The sequence below is a fragment of the Chenopodium quinoa genome, unplaced genomic scaffold (genome assembly GCF_001683475.1).
Source record: "Chenopodium quinoa cultivar QQ74 unplaced genomic scaffold, ASM168347v1, whole genome shotgun sequence".
Taxonomy (NCBI): domain Eukaryota; kingdom Viridiplantae; phylum Streptophyta; class Magnoliopsida; order Caryophyllales; family Amaranthaceae; genus Chenopodium; species Chenopodium quinoa.
This window is the reverse complement of record NW_018743199.1, coordinates 2,269,436-2,287,093: the sequence shown is the minus strand read 5'-3', so window position 1 is coordinate 2,287,093 and position 17,658 is coordinate 2,269,436. Positions and strand designations below refer to the sequence as shown.

At 30.2% G+C, this 17,658-nt stretch overlaps 1 protein-coding gene across 1 annotated transcript; it reads left to right on the top strand.

Annotated features, from left to right (window-relative positions):
- The first annotated feature begins 1,465 nt into the window (after window positions 1-1,465).
- On the top strand, window positions 1,466-9,181 carry LOC110733449 (probable 2-oxoglutarate-dependent dioxygenase At5g05600). The gene is made up of 3 exons (XM_021913502.1): window positions 1,466-2,133; window positions 4,958-5,288; window positions 8,894-9,181. Exons 1-3 carry the CDS (start codon window positions 1,637-1,639, stop codon window positions 9,140-9,142), a joined length of 1,077 nt encoding a protein of 358 aa, XP_021769194.1. The 5' UTR covers window positions 1,466-1,636; the 3' UTR covers window positions 9,143-9,181.
- Window positions 9,182-17,658: the final 8,477 nt, after the last annotated feature.

Sequence of the window (17,658 nt, the reverse complement as noted above, 5' to 3'; positions counted from 1 at the left end):
AAATAAAAAAACTATTTCACCAAATATATAAATATAACCGATCCGAGGAGCCCCGCTTGCATGGCATGTGAGTCAGATAGTACATGCATTCCGCTTTAGAATGATTGGTATGAGCCCATCATGACACGACTTTTTCTTGGTTTGTTTAGGTACGACCTGCTTGAGCACAAGGCGCACCGGCACAATATGTGGACCTACACCAACCAGCCAGTACCCACCTTTACACGATATAACATGAGAGATACAATGGTGGCTCATAGACTGTGCATGAATATCAATTTGAAAATTTGGCATTAGCCAAACAGTATAGTCTATGTCGTATGTGTCTAAGACCTATTTCTTACTAATAGGTCACTAATTTACGAAATATGCTAGCATGATATATGCGCCTACACGTTCAAACTAGAGGTGGTCAACATTGGCACGGCCTGCTAGCTTGCAATATAATGTTTGGAAAATTGCACGATTCATGCCTCCCATTTGACCACCTTATTTAAATTAAATGTTGGGCAAAATAAGTCATGTGGGATATTGTTATGAATTAGGTTTATTTCGATTTATATTTTCACAAAATTAAACTTTCATATATTTTTTACTTGCTTATAATTAAAGATATAAGAATGAAATTATGTATTGATAAACGTAAAAGTCTAAACATTGCAATTTAAAAAAATGCCCGCATAAAGAAAGAGTGAGTATATATGGATGAGGGGTTCATCACAAAGGAGTGAAGAAAGTTTGTAAATAATATCAGTGGAGAAGGAGATAGACAATAAGAAGTAAAATACAGAAAAACAATTCTATATATGTAAGAGATAAGTATATTTATTAAGTGTGTAGTTATTCAAATATACACTATTATATTTTTAAAAAAAAAATAAAAACAAAGGATGAAGTATGTACTTCATTTGTTTTTTATTTAAACGAATCAGTTTTGATCGACACATACATTTGCCAAAACGTAACTTTGATAATTAATATCTTTAATTTTCTACTAGTAAAATTTGTAACAAAATTATATTATGAAAGTAAACGTTGTGATGAATCTAATGGTATATTATATAATAAATTAATTTATTTTTATAATAACAAAAAAATTAAGTCAACCATGAGCCATAACATATAAATAGTGCAAAATTCAAAATGATGCATTTAACAAAAACGAAAGAGAAACAAAAGCTTAGCCAAGTAGCCAATGCATGATCGAGTGTGGTAGCTTAAGTAGGCTCTCTTTATCTCCAATGTCGGCCTGTCATGGTCAAGTAAAGAAACTCCCACAAGGCCACAAGCACATCCATCCTAACCCAAACCCAATTGTCCCTTTCTTAGTTAGTAGGCAGTACTACCTTCTATCACACTACTCTCACTAACTCGGACGTTTTATATTATTTTTTACCCTATTTATCCCACGTTCCTCTTTCCTTTCTATCACCTCATCATTTCTTTCCTCTCTTCCTTTAACTCCCTCTTCCCCCCTTTGACTCTCCCCCCCCCCCTCTCCTACAACACCACTATAAATTCCAAACTAATTCCTTCTCTTTTTTCCATCATCATCTTAAACAAATTACCAAGCAACATAGCTAGAGATTTCGTACTTTTGCGAAGAAAAAAAAAAAATATATATATATATAAGATCATGAGTTGTGTTCAGGATTGGCCTGAGCCGATAATCCGAGTCCAATCCCTATCAGATAACGGATTGGACCGGATACCGGACCGCTACGTCAAACCAGAGACGGAGCGGCCGGTAGTGGAACCCGTGGTTATGGACGGGGTGGACATCCCCTTAATAGACCTTTCAGGCCTCTTCTCTGGTGACCCAGATAAAGTCCGGGTCACCAGAGAAAAAGTAGGCGAGGCCTGCAGGGTCTGGGGATTCTTCCAAGCCGTTAACCACGGGGTCCCCCCTGATCTCATGGATCAGGCGCGCCAAGTTTGGCGCGAGTTCTTCTACCAACCCATGGAAGAGAAACAAAAGTATGCCAACGACCCTAAAACTTATGAAGGGTATGGAAGTAGACTTGGGGTTGAGAAAGGCGCTGTTCTTGATTGGAGTGATTATTACTTCCTTCATTATCTTCCTTCTAACTTGAAGGATCACTGCAAATGGCCTGCTCAACCTCCTCATCACAGGTACCTACCATTAATATTTTACTTTTTTTTTTTTTTAATATCAAAATCAACTCATTAGTTTAATTAGCAAGGACATAACAAATAATTGTTTTAAAACTTTTAGTACCATATATAAGTTTTAGTAGAAAGATAATATAATAATTTTTAAAAAAATGTGAAAAATCTCCATATTGGAAGATAATGGGGTTCATTCTTGTCCTTGATATTATACGTTTTTATTCTCCTTATTTTTTTTTATTATGAGGCACATAGTTATTGACTTATTGTCCAATAAAGAATCATAGAATTTATCTTTAAAAGTTGCTACCAGATTTTTGGGATCAGATCAAGTAGGGACGAAGTTTATAGAGAGTAATATTTATAGAAGAACAAACACGTTTTTAAAATGTTGTTCTAACTAGAATTTATTCAAAAAGGTATTACCTAAAACTTGAGATAAAAGTAGGGACAAAGTTTATACAAGATGATTCTATACAGTGGTACCTGGTGGAGACCGGACACACGTACATATGAAAAAGCGAGGTAGGATTTACCTATGAAAAGTGTTAAGGACTACGTAATATTCGAGTTCATAGTAGTGCCGAAGCTTTAAAAAAAAATGGTTCTTACAAAATTGATTTCAAAGCATTGACAAAGTCAAATCATACATTTAAGAGGAGCCGAAGGTTTCTCAAGAGATAGAGCGAAGAAAGAGGATCTCAATTGTGTAAAAAAAAATTAAATTAAATAAAATCTCATGATTAAATTGTTGTTAACGAAGAAGTCTTGCTTACATTTTCAAACTTGTTTACATTTGTATAATACTCTTCTCATTAAGTTGCTAATTTCTATATTAGTAAACAATCTTAGCTTAGCTTGCTAATTAAGTAAATAACTTCTAAAATGATTTACGTAATAAAAAAGGCAGCAAATTTAAAGGTATCCCCTTATTTATTTTTATTTATTAAGTCACATGGGTAAGATTAAATTTCCCTTTTCCACAATATTTTTAGTTGGCAGGTGTTCATTGTTTTTTTTTAATTCAATTAACTTGTCCCCCTTTTCGTGACACTATCGCTAACTCGAGTTTGATTATATAATTTATCAAAAGAGTTTTTCAAAGCATAAGAATAATTTAAATAATTTCCAAAATAAAAAAGAGGAAAAGTTTGTTCGGTCAAACATTGTCCAATTGCTATAACACTATAATATTGTTTTTAGTTTGAGATAAATATCATTTCATGATAATTTGCATTCAACATGATTTTAATATATTACTATATTAGTCATGCAATTGTCTTACACTCAAAGATCAAATTCAAATTTAATGACATTGCAAAGTATTCTAGATGAAAAATACATATAACAAAGAATTTATTTTAGTAAATTATGTAATGAATTACTGTTTATATATGATATTTGTTTGTAAGATAACTTTGTGTCTGCTGTGTATAGTTACGTGCCTGCACTGCTTATTATAATGTCTATATTAATATTGATCACGACCAGTGGCGTATCCAGGATTTCCGAGATAGTGTGTCATCATCAATTATTGATCATTTGTAAAAGTACAAATTTTTTTTCCATGTCTTGTTCATAATTAATTTCAATCCAAAAATTATATATATATATATATATATATATATATATATATATATATATATATATATATATATATATATATATATATATATATATATATTTCACCAAATTGATTTCAATCCAAAAATAGGACACAAAAATTCATACCACAACCTAATACATTACTTAAGAATTCAATTTTACAAGTCGAAAATACTACAAATAACATGTTATAAACAAATTGTACAATAAAATTATTATATTGAATTAACTTTATGATTTTTTAGTTAATTGATAAGCTTTATGGGGAAATATTAAAATTGGTTGTACAAATATAAGATATAAAAAGGGAAAAAAATTATTAAAAAATTATACAAATAAAAGTGAGATAACTTAAGAGACCAGTTATTAAATATATATATATAACTGCGAAAAAAAATTGCGAAATGCAATAGCAGCATCAAAGAGACCTCTTATATAAATAACAGGTCTCTTTAATATTTAAAAAAACCACAGCAAGTCTTTTGTAGCAATAGCAGCATTAAAGAGATCGCCTATCTTAATAAGAGGTCTCTTTGATATTGTTTGTTGTTACCAAAAGCAGCATCAAAGAGACCACCTATCTATAATAAAGGGTCTTCTTTGATATTTTATTTTTAAAAAAAATACTGTGTCACCGGACCCACTATGACTAAAGGTGGGTCCGCCCCTGATCACGACGTGTTAATATAATAAAAGAATTTGTGGATAATACAACACAATAATTTTAAGGATCAAAAACATGTTAACGTGCTAACTTTTTTTTTCTACTAGATTTAGCATGAATTTTGGTCCATAATAATAAGATCATCTTTCATTATAATGGATACTCGTGGTGCTAAATTAACACTACTATGTACTTGGTTTACCATCAACTATGAACCACGTTATCCAATTTCTTTATCCTTAATTAAGGGCCACTCTTTGTGCTTTCTTAATTGTCATCCAACGTTAGACAATCATATGCTATGAATCCTATGATCTTTAATAAGTAAGCATCAAAAGTCCTAAGATTTTGTTAATCATTAAATTAGTGTTTTGTTACCTTTTTATGAATTTTGCATGTACGAGCCTAGATCCCTTAATTATCTTTGAAATAAAGTTTATTAATTTTTACCCTTAATTACATGCTAAATTGCTAATATAATCCTTATTTTTGTACGTGTGACTTATTAATGCTATTCGACCATATGACTAGTATATTAATATAATCCGTAAAATGCAGGGAGGTGGTCGAAGAATACTTAGGTGAAGTGGTGAAATTAGGTCAAAGATTAATGAAAATTTTTTCGACTAATCTTGGATTAGAGGAGAATTATCTTCAAAATGCATTTGGAGGGGAGGAAAATGGAGCTTGCTTAAGGGTGAATTATTACCCAAAATGCCCACAACCTGACTTGACCCTTGGACTGTCCTCTCATTCGGATCCGGGTGGGTTAACCATTTTGCTGCCGGATCACGATGTACCGGGTCTTCAAGTCCGTAGAGATGACAAATGGATAACCGTTAAACCCGCTCAACATGCTTTCATCATCAACGTTGGTGACCAAATTCAGGTACGTAATTCTCTATAATAGTAATGTGCTTATGTGTTAAATGTCTAAGGCATAACTTTGGAAGATTTTTTAAAAAAAAAAAAAAAAAAAATTGTCAACTTTTATAAAATAATACTATAATAAATTAAGCATGTTATATATAGTACACATATAAGATTAGTCAATCATTTGAGTTCAAACATCTTTTTTATGGTTGAAAAGACGGTAATCTTTGATTTAATTACTATATAATCATTTCACTAACATGATTGATAAATTTTTTAACGCGAATTTTACTCATGACTGAAAGCGTGGATTATGGTAGTAGTTATATTGCAGCACTTTTTTAACTAATCTGTTTTGACTCGAGAAAATATGATATATGCATAAATAATATTATTAGAATGCCCCCTTAAATTTACTTGTTAGCTTAGTCACATTTGTAAAACGTGTTACTTGGTGTTTACTTTTTCATATATTTGTGTACTCTTATATGTTACTCCATAGTAAATTGTTATTCTTATTCATACTCTTATGACATAATATGCATTTAAATTAAAATATTTCTTCATTCATTTTATATGAATTCTCGATTATATTATATTTATTCGAAGCAAACAACAAGTAGGGTGTGTCTACATGCGGTGAATGTTTTAGGAAGTGTGGTGGGGAGGAGAATATTACAAAAAGTAAGATAGAGATAAACACACTAAAGAGAAGGCCATAATGAACAAAAAACGGGTTAAAAAGGGACAATATCCTTTTAAGATTATCATAAAATCTTGGTTTCTTTTTTTGTTTTTCTATTTGAGCTAGGAATTCGAATGTATTGTCATTGTGTAATTAAAACTCATAAGTAAGACCTTGTTGAACTAATTTAAATTGCTTTTTTTTTGTTGCAAATATAATTAATAATTTACACTTATCAAAACTTACTTTAGCTTCTTTTTTTGATTGAATGACGTTTCATGATATTTTTTTTTTTTGCAAATATAATTAATAATTAATATAGATCAAAATTGGTTTTTATCATACAAAATAGCCTAAATTAAGTTAATAAACTTAGAATTTTTTTTTTAATTAGCTGCTAAACAACCTCATTAAACAACCTAATCGGCTAATAAATTTGCTATCAAATCCACAGAGGAGGGCTTGCCAATCAACACTAAGTAAGAAATGCAATGTGGAGGTTTTCTAGTGGACTCTATGATGCCCTTAATCTTTAATTTTTAATATGTATTTAACTTTTACAAAACATCAATAGAGTTCATCTTATTGGTCGATAACACCTTCTCTAGATATAAAGATAACCTGATTTATTGCTCACTTTTTTGGTCTTGTAACGTGGAATCTAACTAGACAAAACAAAAATTGTCTTATAAAATTGGAATGTGGAATCTAAGTAGTAGACATGAATGCTATATACTTTATTTTATTCTAATTTAATTTCATAGTTGAATATAGATTATAGAATGTTTTTCCTATCATTGGTTGGGACAAACAAGTCAATATACGTGTTAGTGTTTCATTATTCCAACATGAATACATCTTTTGCTATAATTATAATCAATATTACTAAAAATAATAGGGAAAAACAGAGCATCATGCAAAAAATAACTATAGATGGTATGATGAATGAGGGGGTGAAAAAGATACCATCATGTGAAATGACTGTATTATCCTACTTTCTCAATTTTGTCCTGTCAAAAAAAAAAATCACAATCTTGTAACACTATATAATAATCATTTTCATTTTGATAATTTTATAAGACAAACTATAGACATTTATAGTAAAATAATTCTCTCCTTATGTATTGCGACAAATTTTATATGTCGCGTGTCAATACATAGATCAATCATTTAAAAATATATATTCTATATATGTTGGTATTGTTATATTTATTAGGATCAACCACCTGTCCTGCATTATAAACCTTTATCTATATGAATTAATGGATAAGAAATGTACAACGATATTTTGAATTGCAATCACATCTTATGAATTGAACTTGAAGTACTTTATGGATTAACTAACCTCATTTTTGTCGTTTTTAAAGCAAGAAAGGCTATTAGTCAAGTGATTTATTTTTATAAATAATTTGTAATGTACATCACCTACTCAATGAAAAAGACTTAATTTGCCATCTTTAAAATGTACTAAGCATTTTGCTTAGGGTCCACTATGGTTCAGGTTGGCCCTATCTTTGTTGTCTTTATTTAGATTGGTAAAACTAAATATCAAAAATGAAAATATGAACGTAATAAATTGTTTTTAGTAAAATAATATCTTTAAAAAGACCAACACACCAATTTATTCTTTTTTGGTGCAAATAAATCAGGTTGCTTATTCCATATAATTACGTGATGGATTAGATCATCATACATCTAATATGAAATGATTGATAATAATTTTTCCAGTGGTTGTATAAAATTATTAATTCCATCATTCTTAATAACATGGTCACCAAAATTCTGTCAATAATAGAGCTGGGGAAGTAGTTAAGTAGTTTTATATAGTTTGAAGTGCTAAGCTAGACAAGCTAGTTGACAAGAAACTAATTAATTTATTAGATTTCTTTTATAAAACGATTAAATGATAAATCATTTCTAGATATTAGATTTTTTTTCACCAAACGAAAATACATTTTTTGGTCCAATCAAGTCTAATAAGTTATTTATGTCAAAACAACGCACCATTAGTATAATAGGAAGTACTCCGATATTAGGATTTTCTCAATAAAGTCACCATTTGGTGTAATGTACAATCACTTTTGCTGGCCAGTTCCTCTGGTGTACCCCAATCTTCATCCCATGTGCAAGATTTCATAACTCTTATATGGACCAAATATATTTAGAAAGATTTATGATATCATATCATATAAATAAATATGGAGTATGATAACTCATTCGAATTTCGGAGTATTTGACATCAAAATTAATTAAACGTGCATAAAAAAATTAAATAAAGGTATCAACTTGAACCATATTTATTTGATAAATAGCAACTTGAAGTTGAACAACTTGTTCCATTGTTCATTTGTTCCATTGTTTGTTAACCATGCAATTGAAAGTTGAAATTTTTTTTATTCACGCCTTTCTATTTTTAGTTGCACACTTGCACTAGTTGGCATTCTTATCTTTCTTTATTTAAATAATGTCATTTTACGTGGAATTTGTACCTCCTCACATGGTTGATGGCACACCATTTTCACCCTTCAAATTAGTGTTCATACTATTTGAAAAACTATGGGTAGAATTTTCAATTAAATTTTTTTTTAGTAGTTTTAATGCCATAAATTTTCAAATACGAAAATTATGGATCTTCTCAAAATAACAAAAAGGGCTTGATTTATATGTATCAATGTAAATGCAATTGAGCCATTAAAAAGACGTAAATACTACTACGTACAAAGTAACAATTAGGCAGAGGTGGTTTCTCAGTAATTAGTAAACCTCTAATTTTATTCCACTGATTCAAATATTCTTACTTTTATTAGATTTAATTGAATATTGTATAATTTTCATATGCATACTAGGTACATTATGAGTTAATTCAGTGTTCGTTGAATGGTATTTTTAAATTTATATGGTCATTAATTAACAATTTTCTTGATTAATTGTTGTAGGTGCTAAGCAATGCTATATACAAAAGCGTAGAGCATAGGGTAATTGTAAACCCTAATATAGAGAGAATTTCGTTGGCATTCTTCTACAATCCAAGGGGTGAATTGTTAATTGAACCAGCAAAGGAACTTGTTAGTTCTGAGAATCCAGCATTGTATCCATCTATGACGTTTAATGAATATCGTCTCTACATAAGGTTAAAGGGTCCTCGTGGAAAATCTCAAGTGGAATCATTGAAATCTCCTAGGTAAAAAAAAAAAAAAAAAAAAAAAAAAAAAAAAAAAAAAAAACCATCAAATATATACTTCTTATAAGTTATTATCTAAGCATGAATTAGTTTATTGTATATGTATGTATTTGCCTTTTGTGGCTATCAAATGTAATTTCATGGAAATAAATCAAGTTAGTCGTCAACTCTACTTTTCTTGTTTCTTCTGTTACGCTTTGTTTGGATAGCAAAGAATGAAGGAAAAGAAGGGAAGGGAAAAGAAAGGGAGGAGGAGGTGAGCTCCATTTTCCCTCCAAATCTCTCCAATTTTGGAGAGATTATGGTCATTATAGAGTAAGAGAAAATGGATCCCTCCCTCTCCTTCCCCTTCCTTCCCCTAATCTTTTACCCAAACAAAAGATTTTGTCCCCCTCCATTTCTCTTCTCTTCTCTTCTTTTCCTTCCATTTCTTCCTATCCAAACAAAGTGTTAGAAATTATATAGTGGTTCCGTGAGAATATAGACTTATTTCAATCTTCCATGGTATTATAATTATCGAATAAGTGTACTCAATTTTATATTGGTATGTAACGAAGACCTTGATGGAGTAGACTACTTACGAGTCAATCAACTTAGCTCGTATACGTGCACAAGCTTACACCCTTAATGAAAGTTTGACCTACAAAGCTAAATTAACTTAACCTAGAAAAGGTATCGTTTTATTAGAATCCTTCATTTTATTACCAAAAAAAAGGAGAACAAGGACTTACTATGACAACTTAAAAGAAAATAAAGTCAATTTTAATGTATGTACCGTAGTAATGGTACAACCACATAATATATAAAAAAATGTTGTCACTACCTTTACCTTGTAAATAAATACTAGCCTTCTGGCCCAAGCAATGCACGAGTTATTCATAAAAAATTGCATTGAGAGACAAGTGAGGAAATATCAATAAGTATATATGTAATTGAAAACATGATTAAAGAAAATTTTGGAACTAAAGTGGCGAATAGAAGGTGTTGGGGTGGGGTGGGGGGCGAAAATTAAAGAGAAAAGAGGAATTGAGGATTGAATTGAAGAGGGGAGATGATGATGAAGGATTGAAGTGTGCGTGGAAGATGAAGCATAGGTTTAATGAAAGAATTAAAGAGAGATAGTGTAATAAAAAATTAATAATGTAAGAAGACATGTGACACTTTAGTTAGAAAAGAAGATAGAGAAGTGTAATAAGATGGGGACATGTATCTTTTTTAGTTAGAGTTTTCAATTTCTAAATACTAAGGATAGATAAATTATTATAGAGTACTATTAATTTTATTAGTAGACCATCTCAACCAAAAACTTAATCTCGATTTTCTACTTGAGGTCCAAGATTATGTTTATACTCTATCACATCCCCTCATACAAGAGCTTGTTGGGCTTAAAGTGTGGGTGCAACATAGACTCTCCTCATACTTGGTGTTTGAAATTTCTCTTAAAGGCGGAGATGGATAATTTGAACCCGTGACCTCTATGTCGTGTGGGCTCTGATACCATGTTAGTGGACCATTTTAACCAAAAGTTTAAGCTTCTGGTTGAGATCCAGGATTGTTTTATACTCTATCAGCTTTTAGTTGAGGACCTTGAGGTCCAGAATTATGTTTTATACTCTATTAATATTGATAAAAAAAAAAAAAAATTGTCCTAACCTTATTTAAATGTATTTTTTCTTCTCGAAAAAATTACAACTTCTAAGGATTGATAGATCAACCATCGTTCCACTTAATCTTAATGATCAAATTAATTGCACATTCGGTGGGATGTCACTTAATTGCACTAATTAATCACAAGCTTTAACTTGATTAAAACTAATTGACATATTGGTGTTACATACTTGTATATAGCACTCTTGTTATGATTTGAACCTGGTCAAATATTGAAAGAAAACCTGTAATTTGCAATTCTTATTCACATGGCCTGTCTCATTCATTGGCTTTAACTTTTAGTCCTCTGCATCAAGAAATGATCTTTAGTGGTTGTTGGTCTAGCTTGTTACATATCAATTTCAATACCACTTTACATTTAAATGGCAAATATCGCGATTGCAACAGGATTGGAAGTGGCTTGCAAAGGATTGGATAAATACATCTATCTTATGGTCCAAATTATTGGGTTCGGACCTATCTTGTCGGGCCACATTCCATTTTGCAATAGTATAATATTGTTGTATTGGAATTAGCCTGTACGATTTTGTTATTTTTAGCATCTTTTTAAAAAGTCTCATATTAATAATGTGTGCTTTCACCAGGAAAATAAATTAAAATAAGTTCAGATATTTTAGTTAAGTTCAAATAAATTCAGATAATTGAAAATCAGGTGAATAAAACACATCCTTTTAAAGAAGTTATCACTTCCTTATTTAATTTCTTCCATATAGAACTTGCGATAACCCAACGCAAAGGAATAATCAAACGTGGATAAGGCGAGCTAGCATCGGTGCTTTCCTTTATTTTTTTGGGTATCTTGAATGGCGGTCATCAAAAGCAATTATCAGCTTTATTGAGGCGATTGTGTTTATCTAGTTTTACCTTTTTTTTTTTTTTTAGAATAGTTAGTTTTATTTGAGCTATATGTATTTGGTACAATGTAGTTAAGGTTACTTTTTCTAATTATGTGCTTGTAAAGTTGTAACTTCATTCTGTAATTTGTATTTTGTCGTACCTAATAAACTTGTTGTAATTTCATTCTGTAATTTGTTTATAGTCGTATCTAACAAACTACAACCAAATGTACAATGAATATTATTTCATAATAAATACACCAAATCTTAGTGATGCGCATCTTGCAAAAAGTTTTCTAGGACGATTTATATGAAATGGAAATGAGAAATAATGAAGTGTTAGTTGAAGACAAGTAGCTAAAAACAAAAGTTCTCCAAGTTTTTGTTTCTCAGCCGAAAATGTGTGTACTACAACAGTCAACAGTTGAGGTACAAATGCGGCGCATGCAAATCGGGAAATTATGTAATGCAAGTCGGCAGAAAATAAAACTCAACATTTTAATTTTAAATGAAAATGAGAATTGTACTCCGTATATGTTGTATTACTATAGTTGGTCTTGTATGGACCTGGTATACAATAAATTATTTTAGACCTAAAATTTGACACTTTCAAATTATATAATCGCATTTTGGATGATATAATCACATTTTTAGATGATATAATTATTTTTTTTGTGAGTCATATTTTGAATTATATAATCTCATAGTAAATCATTTAACGAGATTATATAATTATCTTTAGGATGATAAAAATTTAAAAATCATCTTTTGACTGATGTAATTTACTATTTGATACTTTTTATAATGATAAATTCACTTTTTGAGTGGTACATTTACATAACAGTTTCATGATGATATTATCACTTTTGTAGTAATATAATCACATTCGTATGGTATACTAGAAGATTGGGTCTACAATAAGTTATTGTAGACCGAGTCTATTCTAGTCTTTACCGTATTTCTATATTACGGTAAAATAATGTAATCTATACACCAAGCTATGCTTGGCTTAATGGTAATGTTTGTATCTCACAATCATGAGGTTGTGGGATTAAACCTTACTCATCCCCTCTATTTCTAAAGTATCTAATCCGCTAATTCAAGTGGGGAGGACTTATGAGAGATTCTGGTTTGATAAAACCCGTCTCTTTACCATTTTTTTAATTATTATTATATTCACCCATTAACTTTGATCCGTGTTTATTTATTGGTTAGTAAGGAGAATAGTCCTATTGGATCGAAACCTCTCACAAGTTTTCCTGATATGAGTTAACGAGTTAGACACTTTGAGAGGGGGATGAAGGGTGGTAAGGGAATCCCCAATTCCCCACCCTAAATGCATGCCTCTAGTATCCCACAACCTCATGGTTGATCAATATTTATTACAAATTTATAATTCTAACATATATATATACACTAGTATAAAATTTAAATGTCATTGTGTAGTACGAAGAAGTATGTTGTTAGATTAATCCCATGTCTCAATGTATTTTTCATTGTTATTAAATTTTACTAATAAGCATTACATTATTGTATACTTCAGTTTATGATAATTATTTATGGTCAACCTATGTATTGACAAGTGAGTTAGTTAAACTCTTTAAACTCAAAACATATAAACTACCATTAATAAGCATCATTAACAGTTTACCAATGTACAACAATTATGCGTTAATTGATGTAATTAATTTACGGAGTATATACTTTGATATATTTTTTTAATAAGGGATATATTAAAATTTAAGAGATGGCTCAAGTGTTTAGAGTTCATCTCCCGGTTCCAGATCATCATGTGATCGATTTTCATCACACGCCCTTGTGGCTCTCTAATAAACACCAAAAAAATAAGAATATATTAATTGTCTAAGGGTCTCTACTACTATTTATTAAAATACAAAGTATAAGTTTAAATAAGAATTAATACGCTTAATAAATTTTAAATACATAATACTTTATATGATTACTCCATATAAAATTTCTCACTTTGAGCAATGTCTAATACTGTGAGTATATTAACATTAATTTCACACACATACATATATATTTCACTTTGTTGGTGCTAATTAATACGGAGTATTATGCAAGATCTCCTATACTCGTACTTGACAGTATAGAATAATTTCACTACAATCTATAACTTAATAAAAATTGAAACATACTCGTACTTGACAGTATAGAATAATTTCATTTGATTGGGTGGTTGTATGATTTAGGGTCTGTTTTCTTCAGCTTAATTTCAATTCAGTTCAGTTCAGTTTAGCTCCAATTAGTTCAGTTCAGTTTCTAATTTTCTTCTCTCATAAAATATTTATTTTAGCTTTCAGTTCAGTTCAGCTCATTATTTCAATAAATCAGAAGAGACCCTTAGATCTTGTACCAACAAAGTTAGTAGTTGAGATTCACACAAGTTAACAGGTTAAAGATTGAGTTACGTTCGTCTTTATTAACCACAAAAAATGTGTTTCAATAGCACAACACAAAAGCATGTTGCCAAATATATCTATATAATGAGTATCAATTATCCAAATCATGGAATTGTCGTAAGCAAGTACGTCAAAAACAAGAAGAATTGGAGTGTTCAAGCCTTATATTAGTGCTGATATTGGACTGTCCTTCCATTTCAATTCAATTTAATCATGAACCTCACATTTTCGACCAATAGACGATAAAGTTACGGACTTTTTCAAATCAAGAAAGAGAGCAAGTATTATTATATCTACACCAACTCTTGTTGGCAAAAAAAAACTTATGTACAAAGTATTAGCTTTTAATTTGTTCGTAAGCTATCTAAATTTGCTTACAATATATGAAGTATTTTTTTTTAATACTCCATAGTACTCTAGAAGTATATACTACGTATATAATACTAATTCCAAATTGTGTCAGTTCATCATCGTTTAGTATAGAATTCAAGATTATATTCTTTAATTTGATTTGGGATGTGATATTTAATAATAAGATATTAAATATTTATAGTTTTTTTTTTTTTTTTTTTTGAGAGAAGATATTCATAGCTAATTACGCTAGGGCATGTAAACCATGATGTAGCCACTTAATTCAGTTAATGCAACTAATGATGAGAATGATAATGGTCCATGATATTTTTCCACTTGAAATAAGGAACATTTGAGAATTTTCTCAATGCACAAATTAAGTCAAATCTAGATTTATGGGTCCATAACTCTTAACATGTCATTTGACAAAGTTTTTCTTGGAGACCTTAATTCTTTCACGAGGGAATAGATTTAAGATTCAAGTATCCAGTTGTTGTTTTAGATTTTTGCTCTCCAAACCAAAGTCATGCTAATATGCACTAATAGACAAATTAAAGTAGAAACTATAAATCAAAAGTGGAAAAGAGTATGTCATGATAAGATCAACTTCACTTGTCTTTTGAGTTCAAGCTAATCACTTTCTCACATCTGTATATTTCAGAAACTTACACAGTTTACACTTATATTGTTATATTTAGTGATTTGTGCTTGTATCTAAAAAGACTAGCATAGAATTTAGAATTGATTAGCCCTTTGATTTATTGCCATGTTACTAGAGTTGGCATATATATTTAAAAACATTTGTATGGATTTAACTTCAACATAAATATTGATTAAGACATTATTTAAGAAAATAAATATGTACTCGTAGTATATATTATATTATATTTAAACATAAGGCTATGAATGCATATTTAATTTATATCAACCCTTTTTATTACATTTTGTCTCTTGCATAGATTATATCTCAATTTATATGCTAAAACTCGTTGACTATTCCTTTTATATACTACGTATATATTCCGGGTAATGTTATCTTTACCTTTAGCGCAATCTAGAATTCTCTTTTCTATAGCCACATTGAGCTTAATAATAACAATATTTTAATAAGATTTTTTTCTTTCAAAGTACACATGTCTCCATATAATTAATTTGAAGAGATAATATACATCAATTTTAAACGTACATAGTCCCTTTCTTGGCCATCTTTAGAGGTTGTGGCCTTGTGGGCAATGGGCAATCATGTTGTTAACGTCATTGCCAATTGGAGTAGTCATATCATTTTATACAACAATAAAGAAAAAAAAAGTTGGTCATAGTTGAGACTTATTTTCCAAACAGCACAAGGAGTAAACAATAAAATCACATGCAAATAGTAGTACTTTCTCTGTTTTTTTTTACTTGACCTGTTTCTTTTATCATGCTTGCCAATGCAAAACTTTAACGGTCAATAACTTTAATTCTTCATAATTAAAAAATATAAAAGTTATATATTATGATACTACTTATTGAGACAAATTCAAAATGATCCAACATAAATATGTTTTTCTTTACATATTATTCACAAAATACGGTCAAAAAAGGGGTGGTGAATAGTGTAAAAGTCAAAGCAAGTCAAGTAAAAAAAACTGAGGGAGTTTGATGTACTCTAGTAGTCCAGTTGCATTGCTAATTAGTGGGTTTAAGTCAGGCAAAAAGAGTTGAGTTTAGGGATATGGTGGTCCCTCAAATGTCAGCCACTCGAAAGTCCTATCAACAACAACAAAGTTCCAAAACACACATGCTTAAAATACATTAAAATATTACTTCTCATTTGACAGAATAAAAAACCAAAAAAAATAGGGTTAATCACTTCTCAATTCAAATTTTGTAGGTATATTTCCACAAGGGTTTGATTGGACTAGCTAGGTTTAATGCTTAGATTTAATACTTCGCAATTAAGGGTCTGTTTTGATGTACTGAACTGAGTTGAATTGAACTGAAGTGAGGTATACTGAATTATTTATGAAAGAAGGAAATTAGAAATTGAACTGAAAAAAACAGATCCTAAGAGTATTATTTGCACAATAAACCTAATTCAATGAAGCTCAAACTGTACTTCTTCGAGATACTTGATTCTCTATTCTAGTAACAAGATATTCATTTCATTTCTACAATTTCTAGGTGAAAATATAAAACTTGTCTACTCACAAAGGAAGAGTAAAATTCAATATAAATGAAAATATTGGAATCACTATCTAAAACAAACTGATTCACATATAATGTCAAACAAAGAAAAGGATTAAATACATTGAATACATAAATATACCTAATACAAGTTTAGTCAATTTTTCATACCTAACTCATCTCAACATAAGATTAATCAAAATATATATAGAATGTAACGATTTAAGACCTCCAATTTGACCTACATCTATCACGATTCACCTTAGCTTGTGGTACGAGATCGAATCTCATTAATCACATGGCCAACAAGTACCTTCATGCTTAACCACCACCCACACACACAATGCCTATCAACATAGGCACATTGCTTTCACAAACAAGGCATTCCATCCAAAATGTGCAATAATACAAATTGATAACAGGAGTGACTCACCAAGTTAGGTGGATAAATGGATCGGACAAGCCCAACCATTTTCCTTTGTAAAAGGCATTGATAACAATTTTGTTGGTGGATAAAGAAAGCTTTGCTCCCCTCAATTCACAAACTTTTCCAAATTCCATTAAAAACAAATTAAAGCATGAGCTAAAGAATACACTAATTGGTCGCCATTATTTCTAGCCAGAAATAATAGGTGCTATAGAAGACATTAGACACGAGTCAAAAAGAAAAAAAAAAAAAAAAAAAAAAAAAGAAGCAAAGTTCATTATAACTTCTACTCCGTACGACGTGCACATTTGCCCATATGTGTGATTTTTGCACGTTTACTATTCACTTCTCACACGAGAGCCCATTTGGGCTAGAAGTGTACAAATTTTTACCTACACCCCATGGCAGGGAAAACTACTTGCACCCCCCCTACCCTCCGCACGTGCTCCGCCCTCGCCCCTTTTCATTTATGTATTTCCTGCAAATTTTTATAACATGTTCATTTTTAAATTGGTAAATGTTCATTTATGTATCATTAGATGTTCATGTTTAACAAGGAGTTTTTGTTCAAATTAATATATTTTCTGAATTGAATTCTAAGATTTTTCTATAAAAAAAAAAGGAGAGAAAATTTATTTATAAGGATTAT

Coding starts and splice junctions, on each gene's coding strand:
- LOC110733449 (XM_021913502.1), top strand. CDS start 1,637: ATGAGTTGTGTTCAGGATTGGCCTGAGCCGATAATCCGAGTCCAATCC. Junction 2,134..4,957: donor GCTCAACCTCCTCATCACAG/GTACCTACCATT, acceptor CGTAAAATGCAG/GGAGGTGGTCGAAGAATACT. Junction 5,289..8,893: donor ACGTTGGTGACCAAATTCAG/GTACGTAATTCT, acceptor TAATTGTTGTAG/GTGCTAAGCAATGCTATATA.